Source organism: Cavia porcellus, unplaced genomic scaffold, assembly GCF_034190915.1.
Source record: "Cavia porcellus strain 051 isolate PalLab524CR breed Dunkin Hartley unplaced genomic scaffold, mCavPor4.1 scaffold_5, whole genome shotgun sequence".
NCBI classification, from domain to species: Eukaryota; Metazoa; Chordata; class Mammalia; order Rodentia; family Caviidae; genus Cavia; species Cavia porcellus.
The window spans coordinates 98,101,359-98,113,091 of NW_026947488.1; the positions used below are offsets into that span (position 1 = coordinate 98,101,359).

The following is an 11,733-nucleotide window of genomic DNA, read 5'->3' on the forward strand; positions in this document are numbered from 1 at the left end:
CCCACATTCCAGTGGGACAAGAATATAATGAGTTAAAAATGCTGGAAAGAGAGAAATAGGAAAGGTCTGAGAATTCGCAGTGTTAGGCAGTCACCACTGTTAGAAGATGACTCAGCAAGGCGCCGTCGGGGTGAAAGGCTGAAGCTGGGGAGTGCACAAAGTTACTAGCAAGTGCCAAGGCCTCCTGGGGTGGTGTGAGTGATGGGTCCTGGAAATGCTGGGGTGGCCCAAGCAGTGGAGAGCAATGGTCTTGCTGTGTTCCTTGCTTCCAGGTCTGCTCCCTTTGGAAGGTACCAGGAGAAAAGCTGGATTAGCGTGGTTTGTCAGAGGCTAACTTTGGACCAGTCACTGTGGTCTAACACTCAGCTTCTACTAGAGACACATGGTTTAGGGGGAGTGAGACTCACTGTTGTCTGGGGAACAAGAGTCACTGGTATATTGAAGAATGGTGTTTTAGTTACTTCATTGTTGGAGGACAAAATACCCAGTACCCACAATTTAAAGGAGAGGCTTATTTTCGCTTACAGTTTGTAGAGGTTTCTGTCCATAGTCAGCTGGCTCCAAGGCGGGGTAGCATGGCAGAGCGGCATCATAGATAAGTAGTCTAAGGCAGATAGCATGCAGTGAAAGGGCAGCAAGCCTCACTTTCTCTTTATCCTAAACATTTAGGCCACCGGCCTTTTGGGTAGTGCCACCCACACTCAGTGTGGGGCTTCCCATTATCCACACCCAGTCTGTGCTAAAGCAATCATTGGATTCATCCAGTACCACCCCCCCAATCCAGTGGCCTCTGAAAAGCCCCACCCATGCGTGCATGAGGCTGGGGGGATGTCATAAAGGGCAGTTACCTGCAAGACCATGGAGAGTCGTTGCACGAATCAAGGCTCACTGCTTTTCTTTTACTTTTAAATGTGATCCTTAGGGGATGGTGGATCCAGGAGAAAAGATTAGTGCCACCCTGAAAAGAGAATTTGGTGAGGAAGCTCTCAACTCCTTACAGAAGTCCAGTGCAGAAAAGAGAGAACTGGAGGAACAGTTACACAAACTCTTCAGCCAAGAGCATCTAGTGGTGAGAGTGGGGGTTCTGGTAGGGTCTGTTCTAGTGAAAAATCAGGTTCACTCAGAATCAGTAGAGCCTTCTCTAAATAAAGTGGACTCCCTGTGTATGTGAAACACAGATTCATAAGACGACTTTTGGTTAACTTCTTTACTTATTCTTTTTTCCGCTTTGTTATTCTTTGGGCACAAGCTAATATAATAGACCATTTTTTATGTTGTGTATCCATCGAACAGAAAACTTTTTTTAAAAAATTTCTTTCTTTTTTTTTTTTTTTGATACTGGCAATTGAACTCACAACCTTGCGCTTGACAGGCAGACACTTATGCCACTGAGGCAAATCCTCAGCCCTTCCTTTTTTCCTTTTTAAATTAATGTATCCTACTTTCTCTGAAAGGACATTTACATTTTAAATTATGTGATACTGAATTTTTCTATTGGATAACCATTGAAATATGACCATTTTGCCTGTATATCCTCTATAATTAAAAAAGTACCTTATAAAGTATGTGTGCATTAATTGGGAAGAATAGATTTTTATTTTGTTGACTTTCATTACAATACTTTATTTTCTTTGAAGAATTGGGATTTGTTGATTTTTTATTGATACTGCCTACATAGTTTGAATCATATTTGTGTAAGATGACTAGGTCCAGTGTTTTAATGTTTAAAATTTTTTGGTGGCACTGGTGATTGAACACAGAACGTTTGGACTCAGTTATAGCTCTAGGCCTTTAATTTATTTATTTACTTTTACCTTGAGACAGGGTCTTACAGAGTTGAGTTGTCCAGGCTGTGCTTGAATTTATAATCCTCTGCATCAGCCTCACAGTAGTGTGGATTGTAGGATCCAAATCTTAATCCTTAATTTTAATTATAGGTCCCATGTTTAACTGGAAGTATCTGTCCTTCTTTTTATGAAATTCTAGTCACAAGAATCACTGTAAGAAGGGCTTAAATTATGGGACCTTTTTAAAAATCCTGTGGCCCAAGTCTGACTGTTCTTCATTTGCTTATAGTGCTGGGGGTGAGGGCAGGACAGCGCCACTCCTGAGCCAACTCGCAGCCCCTGGCATGTTTTGAGATTAGAGTCTGAGGTGCTGAGGGTTTTATGTGTTTTTAAATGCCTCAGAAAAAGGATATTATTCTTTGATGAGTTTAAATCCAGTGACTTTTAAAGGTACACGATCAATTCTATATTTATATTTCTTTATTTTTGGTTACAAACAATAAAATTTACTTTGTAACTATTTTTATGCATATACTTCTGTTAAGTATTGTGTAGCAGATTTCTTTTTTTTTAAGTTTGAATAATAAGGATCCCTTTCTTTGCTGACTACCATTATAAAAACTGTACATTAGCAACAAAAATGTCTTCTTGAATTGATATCAGAGACAGTTATTCCTCTAGGGTGTTAAGTAAAACAGTGTACAACATCAGTGTTAAAATGTCAAATTTTACATTGTCTTTACCGCTTTGATATTCTGAATAACTGAATTGAGCAAAATAGGGTAAAAGATTTACTTAGTCAAATAGTTTTATTTCTGAGTCCAGTGAAGGTAATGTGCTTCTGTTCTACCCATTCTTTTTTCATCCTAGCGTTTTTTTTTTTTTTTTTTTTTTTTTTTTTTCTGTTATTGGGGATTGGATCCAGGGCTTTTGAATGGGCTGTATTCCCCGGCACCTTTTAATTTTAAGACAGGGCATACTGAGTTACGAAGTTTCTCAGGCTGGGCTCTAATTTGAGATCCTCCTGCCTAAACTCCACGGATGACTGGGATTACTGGTGTGTACCTTCCCATCTGGCTAACTGTCTACCCCCTTTAACAACAGATATATAAGGGATATGTCGATGACCCTCGCAACACTGACAATGCATGGATGGAGACAGAAGCTGTGAATTACCACGATGAGACAGGTAATTTTTGTCCGTTATGTGGAGGGAATTGGCAGATCAGTGTAAGCCCAGCAGCCCACTAGGGCGTGATGACATCTGACTGTTAGCATTTGAAGCCAACTCATTGTTGACTTCAGGGCTATACAGTGTATATGTGAAGGCAGATTTGCTGGCACGGAGGGAATCCATGGAGCGAAGCCTCAAACATATTCCTACCAGGGCTCAAATTTGTTTAACCTGATTCTAGCTTATGAAATTAAGCTTGAATTTGTGGACTTGAGTGATATACTTTAAAGTTCCCATGCTATTTGTGTAGCGTGATTCCATTTATATAAAGCAGCTGAGCATTTGGGTGGAAAAGAGTGGAATGATAAAAGAAATGCGATTTATATGTACCATTCTCTTTGGAATATTTTTGTAATAAACACAAAGTGCAGAAGAGTATAAAAAAGATGCAAGTCATCAAAAAATTTAAAATTAATTCCTTTTTCTGCTTTATGGGTCTTAAAATTTATTGAAGGAAGTCAGATCTTACTAAGGGAAGGAAATCTGCTGTCATTGAGGGTTTTTTAAAAAACTTTATTTGGAATGTGGTAAAATACAACAGAACAAGACAGAACAAAGCCAATCGAGACAGTGCAGTGACATTGGTACAGAACGTCACACCAGGATAATGGGATGGTAGTAATAGGTACTGTGGTATATCTCATTATCTTCATAATAGTTGTCTAGGCAATTAGATATAGCAAAATCAAACCAATAACAGACCATTATAAAACCGATTGGAGGAGAATATTACATAGAGCAAAACCATCAAAACAAAATGTAACAGTGAAAATAACCTTTGCCTTCAAACAGAAGATAGAAGGCAATCCCCATATTTGCTATATTTTATCTGGTCATCCCCGCAAGAGATGCGCAAGCCTCTGTCCCTAGTTGCTAATGGTGGTTGGTAGGGGAAGATGTTTGAATCTTAGCCCTCGCACTGGTAGGCTCCCGGGAACAGCTGACTGGTTCTCCTCCCGGCAGCGCCAGGGTCACTTACCAAGAGGGCGGGCAAATTGCCTTCTTGTGCAGCCACCTAGGTCCCACTGTGGCTGGGTCTCTTGTAGCTGCTGGTTTTTCTCCTGGCCCACGCCAGGGTGCTCACCAAGAGGACAGGCAAATTGCCTTCTTGTGCACCCACTTTGAGGGTTTCTGTTGAAGCAGGTTGTGTTGCTACGTGGAAAGATGCTTGTTTGGTACTTACCTGCATTGTGATGAAATGGGCCTCGCCAGAGGCCTGCGTGTGCTTTACCTGGCTTCTTTAGGAGCTCTGGAACTTTGTGCAGGTCATTTGCTCTTGGACTCAGGACTAAACCTAGATTACTCCTGTTACACAGAGCTTTGGTTTGTTGGACTTGGGGGAAACTGCGAACCACTATTTCCACTGTGTTAAAAGTTTCTCCTTCCTAGATTCTGTATTGAGAACTTAGGAATCACAGATGTAACTTAGAATCACATCTGAACAACTTAAAGCTGACACATTTTTTTATTTCAAGGGTTTAGAATAGTGACCGCTTCTCCCAATGTTGACTGAATATGGCTTCAAAGCTTTTGGCTTATCTAAGCTTGACAATTAAACTTGGCTGGTCTCATGAGACTGTTCATGGCTTTTTACACGTTTGTAGTTTATATTGAAAGCTAAATGTAGTTTATCTGGTAACGAGAATTAAGGCCAACGAACCTTTAGTGCAAGGGTCCATGCTTGTCTGGCTAAGTTAGAGGTGTTCGTTGTTTACTGTGCTCTAAGACATTAAATATCCTCTAGTGTCCTTGTTTTTATGTCTCCTGTTATGTTTGGATTTCTCTAGAGACTTTTCCTTTTTTTTGAGTGGTACTGGGGATTGAATCCAGGGCTTTTACACTGAGTGAAAGTTTTAAAAATTCTAAATTTTGACACAGGGTTTCACCAAGTTCCCAGGCTGGGCTTGAGAATTTGAGACCATCCTGCCATAGCCTCCTGGAGTGCTGTAATTACAAGCATGCACCTCCACACCTGGCTCCTCAGCGGTTGCTTAGTAAGGCTCACAGGCGTTTTCAGTTGTATCCCCTGTGATGGTAGTAAGTTTGGAGTGAGGGAAATATAAGAGACCCCGATGCTGGGTCTCAGTCTCTTAGGGAGCCTGTGTCCGGGTGTGATCTTCATACCTGCTTCTCAACTTCTCTCTCTACCTCTCATCCTTAGGGCAGAGGGGAAGGCTAGTAGGGGCTGCAGTTGGGTGTTTTCCCTCCCCCAGGTTGGCTGGGCCTTGTTAAACTAGTTTTTCATGAGGGCAGTATGCTGTGGGCACAGTGGTGACTTTTCCTTTCTCCTTGCTAGAAACGAGAGGGGCCCTGAGCCTCTGTTTTCTAATGGAGCAAAGCAGAATTACTGATTTTTAGTTCAACTCTTTTCTTGTTGTGTGGGTAGATAGAAGTGCTGACTCCTGAACTCTACATGTCAGACTTCCTCTCTTTCATTTTGTGGAATTTACTAAGTGACCCAAGGGACAAGTAAAAGAATATTTAGACATTAATTCTGATTTTAAAAAAAGGACTTCAGAGGAAATTGTTACTTAGATAATCTGGTATTTCCATTTAGCTCCAAATTTGGGTTTATTTTGTTCTGCAGTGCTGGGGATGGAACTGAGGCCTTGCACATGCTGGGCAAGTGCTAACCTACTGAGCGACACCCCAGCCCTGGAGGGTGGCGTTGCCATTCTGTTTCTTCTTTGATGGGTAGATGCAAGCGCAGTGAGGGTATGCATGGAACTACCATTTAGACATTGGAATTTGGGAATCTGTGTGCTCAGCAGTAAATTACTTCTTTTTATAAAGGTAGTTACTATACAAGGAAAGTTATTTAGAGTATAGATGATGTAAAGGGGAAGATATTTTGAAAGTTATTATTTCACTACCCACAAGTATGCATTTCTTTCCTAAGACACCTGACAAACAGTGCCAAATTGTCCTGTAGAAATGTGCCCCTACATTCCTGTGACAGCACTCATTTTACTTGTTAGTAATGATAACTAGAAATATTTTAATATTTTATGTGTATGTATAAGTAGAATCATAAGTATTTGGTTTCTGGTTTGGTATTTCTTGAGTATGTAGAATTGTGCAAAAAAAGAAAGTGTCTTCTTTTCTCATCGGTTTCCTAACGGCCAGGTGAGATCATGGACAACCTTGCCCTGGAAGCTGGGGACGATGCTGGGAAGGTGAAGTGGGTGGACATCAGCGACAAGCTGAAGCTGTATGCCAGCCATGCACAGTTCATCTACCTGGTGGCAGAGAAGCGGGACGCGCACTGGTGCGAGGACTCGGCCACCGACTGCCATGGCCCCTAGGCTGGTGCCAGGGCCCAGAAGCCATCAAGGTGTAGGTCCTGAGCGGGAGGGGGAGTCCTGGAGCTGGTGTGGGGACCGCGCAGGCAAGGACCGGAAGTCACTTTATTCATGTGCAAGGTTCAGAATGTCTACATTTAGAAGGTTTGGGGTTAAAATAAAATGAGTAAATGTGATAAAAATTTTCATGTTTCTGGTCAAAAGGATTTGATATAGTAATATTTTGTATGTGTTCTATTTAAGCATGGCATGGCCAGTACTGTTTGACAAATTGTAACTCGAATAAAAATAAATTCCTGGTTGGACATAACTTCTGTTCTTTTTGTCCTAGTAATCTGAAAAAAGTAAAAACTTCATGTATTCTTGACTTTGGAGTCATCAGGTTCATAAATACAGTTATTCTTTTAGCCAGTAAGGTCAAGGCCAGTGAATAAGAGTTCATATTCTCATTTTCAGAAATCCTGAACTTAATCTGTCCAGGGAGTTAGCACCTGTGGAATTTTTTTTTTGTACTGGAGTTTGGGGATTGATCTCAGGACCCTGCGCTTGCCAGGCAGGTGCTTACGCCTCTGACTATATCCCCGGTCCAAAATTTTAATCTGTTACAACTGCTGTGCCACAAATTGATTAAAAATGGATGCAGAATGGAATCGATGTCGGGCAGGGTCTGAGGATGATCCTGTGACAGTGTTTTGTTGTTTGTTTGTTTGTTGTTTTGTCTTTCTGAGACAAGGTCTCATTATATAATTCAGGCTGACCTTGAACTTATTTTGTAGCCCAGGCTGATCTCGAACTCACAGCAATCCTCCTGGCTCAGCCTTTTGTGTGCTGAGATTATGCTGGCCAGTGTCCTTGTTAGGGAGTGCTAATCTTGAAGTAAGTTTTTCAGAGATGGGTAGTTAACATTCTAAATCAGGAAATCAAAAGGTTAGTATACAACGTCTGTCCCTTGGAAGTAATGAAGAGAAAAGAAAAGTAACACTGCATTGTCCCTGTAGACCCGTGTATTACTTCCAGGCCAAAGAGCCATTGGGAAGTCCCGTGATACCGACTCCTGTCGCCCTGTGTGGGAACGGTCCTGCTGCTTTCCTCGTTTAGATGGAATACAGATGGAACCTCCAAAGGGAGGAGGCTGGAGAGGGCAGCGTGGTAGTTTCCTTCAGGTGTTTGAGAAAGGGCTTAGGTTTACCCGTGTAGCTTGAGAACAGAACTAGGTAAAGGCAAAACAAAGGTTTTGTTTTTATTGTTTTATTTTTTATTTGTATTGACTTTTTGTTAGAACTTCGTTGTTAGTAACCCTGAACTGAACTGACAGGAGGCCTTTCCCCCTTAGGCCACCTTGCAGATTGCTGAGAAACATTTCCATGTGTGATTTTAGGATGCTTTGAATTTTTTGAAGAGGTAATAATTATTAGACTGCACCATTCCTGGTCCCTAGCCCGCGTCAGGAGGGACTTGCACTTGATAAGAGATGACCTTCCTTGGAGGGGAGGCTGCAGACCCAGCCCCAGCGTGAAGGAGCTGTGACTTACAGTCTTGGGCAGGAGGAAACTTCTCATTCTGGTGTGGAACAAGACTCTGATTTGGCACCACTTACAGAAGCTCTTAGGAAACTGTGAGCTACTTTATGAAAGATGGCATTTGTTTGTGTTTATTAGTTTTGATATATTTAAACTGAAAGTAATAAAGACTCTGGATTATGTTAAAGTTTTATTTAAAGTACAACTAAAGCAAATGACCAGTATGTAAATCACAAATTCTTCATTGTGTTTTAGAGTTTTCACTGGAACTTTTATAGAGTCTGGAAAATAAAACATGCATTTGTAGATAAGCTAGAAGCATATAATCTTCTGAGAACTGTAAATGCTCAGCACCATCTGTACAGGAAAAACCAAATGAAAACATTAGCTTAACACATTCCTGGAGTTACAGCTATTCCTATATCACCAGGTAATGCTCTCTTCCTCTTTGCTGTTCCTATGTCTTAGGTATAAAGAATATTTTTCCTTTTCCTTTAGAGACAGGTAGTAAAATAATTAATCATAATAGATAACATTTGGTGAATATTTGTGTATCAGAATTTTCACAGAAGTCCTGTGAACTGAGGTGGTAGTTACTCTCACTGATGAAAAAAAAACAGGTATTTTGAAATGCTAAGTAGGGTTATATCCAGTAAGGAACCCAGCTTGGGTTTGAATCTCTGTCTTCCTAGGTCTGGTGTCTGTTCCCCTGTGAGGTTATGGATCTTTTGTGGTCTGCTCCTTTCAGGGTGCAGCTGGGGAGCTTATGTTCCATGAACAGCATTCAGAGAAACTGACCTGAGCTGTAAGGCCAAGCCTGATTGAATGGCACTGCTGAAACTGTTTGCATGATCCTGTGTTAATCTTAGAATAAATGGTCACAATCTGTGTTTGTCTTTCCTGAGCCTCCTAAAGCATTTCAAGCACAAAATGATATGTGCTTAAAGGCATGATTGCCTTAAAAGCAATATGTAGTGGCGTTTAAAAGATTTGCACATTTTACTAGCTGCATAACTTATGGCATCAGAGTGACAGAATTATTTCCATTAAAATAGACAGTACAGATTACAATTACTGTAAGAAGACGTTTTCACTGTATTTACTTCCTCATCCCTACCCATCTATCCTGTTTTATGGTTATTGTACTGCTGATGTGTTAATATGAGTGATTGGTTAGGGGTGGAAAATAATGTAATTCTGTTACACTTAAATTCTGATAAATTGAAGCTTCAAATGCCTTTTCTGAAGCATGAAGCTTCATTTTTCCCACATGGCCTCTGATGGCCTGATGCAAGAATCTGAGTGGTAGAGGCACCAGTGCTATAGGGCAGTGAGGCTTGTTGGAAGGAAGCTGGTGGGTGAAATACAGTTTCTCACAGTTGGGGTTGAAAATGCTTTGATTCATCAGTTTCTCTCATGGTGGAGTAAAATAAACACATATCTTATGTCATTTTAATTATATTTTGTTTTTTAAAACCTGTGCCTTTGTAGCCTCTGCATTTTGTTATCATATGTTTTAAATGAAAGAAAACGAGTGAGAGTCAGAGACTCAGGAAGTTGCTTTGAGGTCTGCCGTTACTGGGTTGGTAACTTTACAGTGGGCTTTTTTCGTTGTTTATTATGAATTGTCCATGAAATGGAGGTAAGCCTAGGTAGACTTTAGTGTTTGAAATTTCTTAAACTAATAGTGCTTATGCTTCTGTAAACATAAATTCTGTGAGATAACTATGGAATTCTGAAAAGAGTATCTTTTAAGGTATGCAGAAATGTAAATTTTAAGGTGTTAGAGGAAACTGAGTTTATAACTCATGAGATCTAATTGGATAGATCAATTGAGTTGATGTACCGTAAGCCTTTATAGTTTAGAGGGGCTGTTCTTACCTTTCCTGACATTGATGTCACTTTGTCAATAAAATCATAAAAATAACGTCTTATTCCAATGAAGCCCTGGGGGGGAAAAAAAAAATAGAGATACTGTTTTCAGTTCATCCAGTAAATTTGTAGTTTTTTTCTGTTTTTTGTCCTAGGGATCAAACTCATGATCTTGTGCTTGTCAGGCAGCCACTTACACCGCTGAGCTAAACCCCCAGTAAATTTGTAGTTTATAATAGCATACAAATGAACAGAGACTTACCCTCAGTTGGTTCAAAACTCATCTTTAATTTAGTGCATAAACTGAAATAGTTTGTATGTGAAAATTTTTTTTGAAAAATTACTTCCATTCTGTTGTATAGTGTTTTGTTTACATGATGTTAAGATTTGAAAACAGAGATGCAGCATTTAGCTATAAGTTCTTTTAGTCCACAGAAATGCTTTCTTGTTTCGTGACAGTGCTAACAATGTTAGGACATTAGACAACGGATTTGAATAAACACCAGGGTGCACTTCACGGAAGGGCTGTGTTTCAACAGTGATACCAGTTCCCCATTGAGTGGCACTTGAATCAGAATCTCACTGCAGCTCTGAATGCATACTTCGTCTCAAGGGTTTGCTTGTGCAAGCTGATTTACTGGAAAAATACTGCTGTGTAGTTTCCACCTGGTTCTTCTGTTCAGAGCTCAGCAGCCTGCGCAAAAAAGAACCTGACCTACACTACCTAGTGGTGAGTGCTTTCACTTGGAGAACTGTGGGCCCTGGAATGTATGGAAGAATGTTTATGCTAAACATTGTCTGACCTTGGCAGTTCTCAAGTGACAGCAGTGCTCCCTGGTAGTGCTGGTTCTTCTAGTGTGTCCTCTCCTGCGCTCTGCCTTAGCTAGGAGTGTCAAGAGGGAAAAACCCTTATCACACGGATGTGACAAACAGTTCAGTAAGTTGTTCTGTCAGGCTCTTTTTCCAGAATAAGTTGTGGCCAACAGGGCTTTTAAAAGCCCTGGTAATTTGAATGAGGTAAATGTCTTGGCAAACATTTCCACCGGAAGGAATCTCTGAGTTCACCAGGGTCACGCAGCTCATGTAATTGCACAGGTGAGGTTAGGGTCATAATTAGGGTCTAGGATAAGATTAGGAGCATGCGCAAGTGTGCCTCAGCCATGCTTGGATGGAAAGACGAGTTAATTTTTAGTGTGTAATTACCCATGGCAATCATTTGGGGCAGTCCTTCAGACAGCCTTGGTCAGAGGCGTGCCAGAGTTTTCTGATGTGCCTTTTGGAAATGACTGTAGTGCTGTTCACAGAGTGGGTTGGGGAAGAGCACCGGGCATTTGACGCCAAGACTTGGGTCTTTTATTTAGTTGGGCTCAGAGGCTGTCTGTTTGACTGCCAGTTTCCTGGTACGTCTAAATGGTGCTCCAGATAACAAAAGTCATCAAAGAATTCTGAAAAATTGTATGTTAGGATTAAGGCCTAATTTTCTTCCCAAATGATTAAGGCCTAATTTTCTTCCCTCATGTCCCTTAGCATTCGGAGATGCTGTTAGTAATAAAATAAAATGTTCTATTTCATTAATAGAATTTTAAAAGAAAAAGATCCTAGATTGTCTGTATTGTCCATCATGAGATTCATCCTGATTTCAGAAATGTCCATGTGAAAAGCGTTCAGACAAAAGGGATGGAATTTTTTAGTGTTATCTTTTATAACTGTTCCAAGTATTTCTCTTACATTTTCATAACTAAGATTTGGAGTAATTTCTTGTATCAGTAAATCACCTCATTATAAAGTTGAATTGCGTGATGTTAAAAACATGTTAGAATTTAGATTTGATAATGTATAATGTGTTACATATTTATGCTAATTCATTAGTAAAAAAAAAATAGCCAAATCTGTTTTGTCTTTCCTAAAGCCACTTGTTCTGCAATCCTGAGTCTTCTGACCCCACTCTCTCTGATCAATAGAAGACATTGTTTTGCTTTACAGTTTGGAGGAATTGAATAAATGAATATAGAACTGTT

The 11,733-nt window shown here is 40.3% G+C and overlaps 1 protein-coding gene across 5 annotated transcripts in view; it reads left to right on the forward strand.

Moving 5' to 3' along the window:
* Nudt9 (nudix hydrolase 9) overlaps positions 1-11,733 on the forward strand; it is a 33,883-nt gene extending 22,150 nt beyond the window's left edge. For 4 of the 5 annotated variants that reach the window (XM_003469386.5, XM_005003446.4, XM_023564933.2 and 1 more), the window contains 3 exons: positions 923-1,069; positions 2,892-2,976; positions 6,148-11,733. In XM_003469386.5, the coding sequence (XP_003469434.1) occupies positions 923-1,069; positions 2,892-2,976; positions 6,148-6,326 (411 nt within the window). In that variant the 3' untranslated portion in view covers positions 6,327-11,733. The remainder of the gene's footprint in view (positions 1-922; positions 1,070-2,891; positions 2,977-6,147) is intronic. The other variant, XM_013151952.3, reaches the window with a different exon arrangement.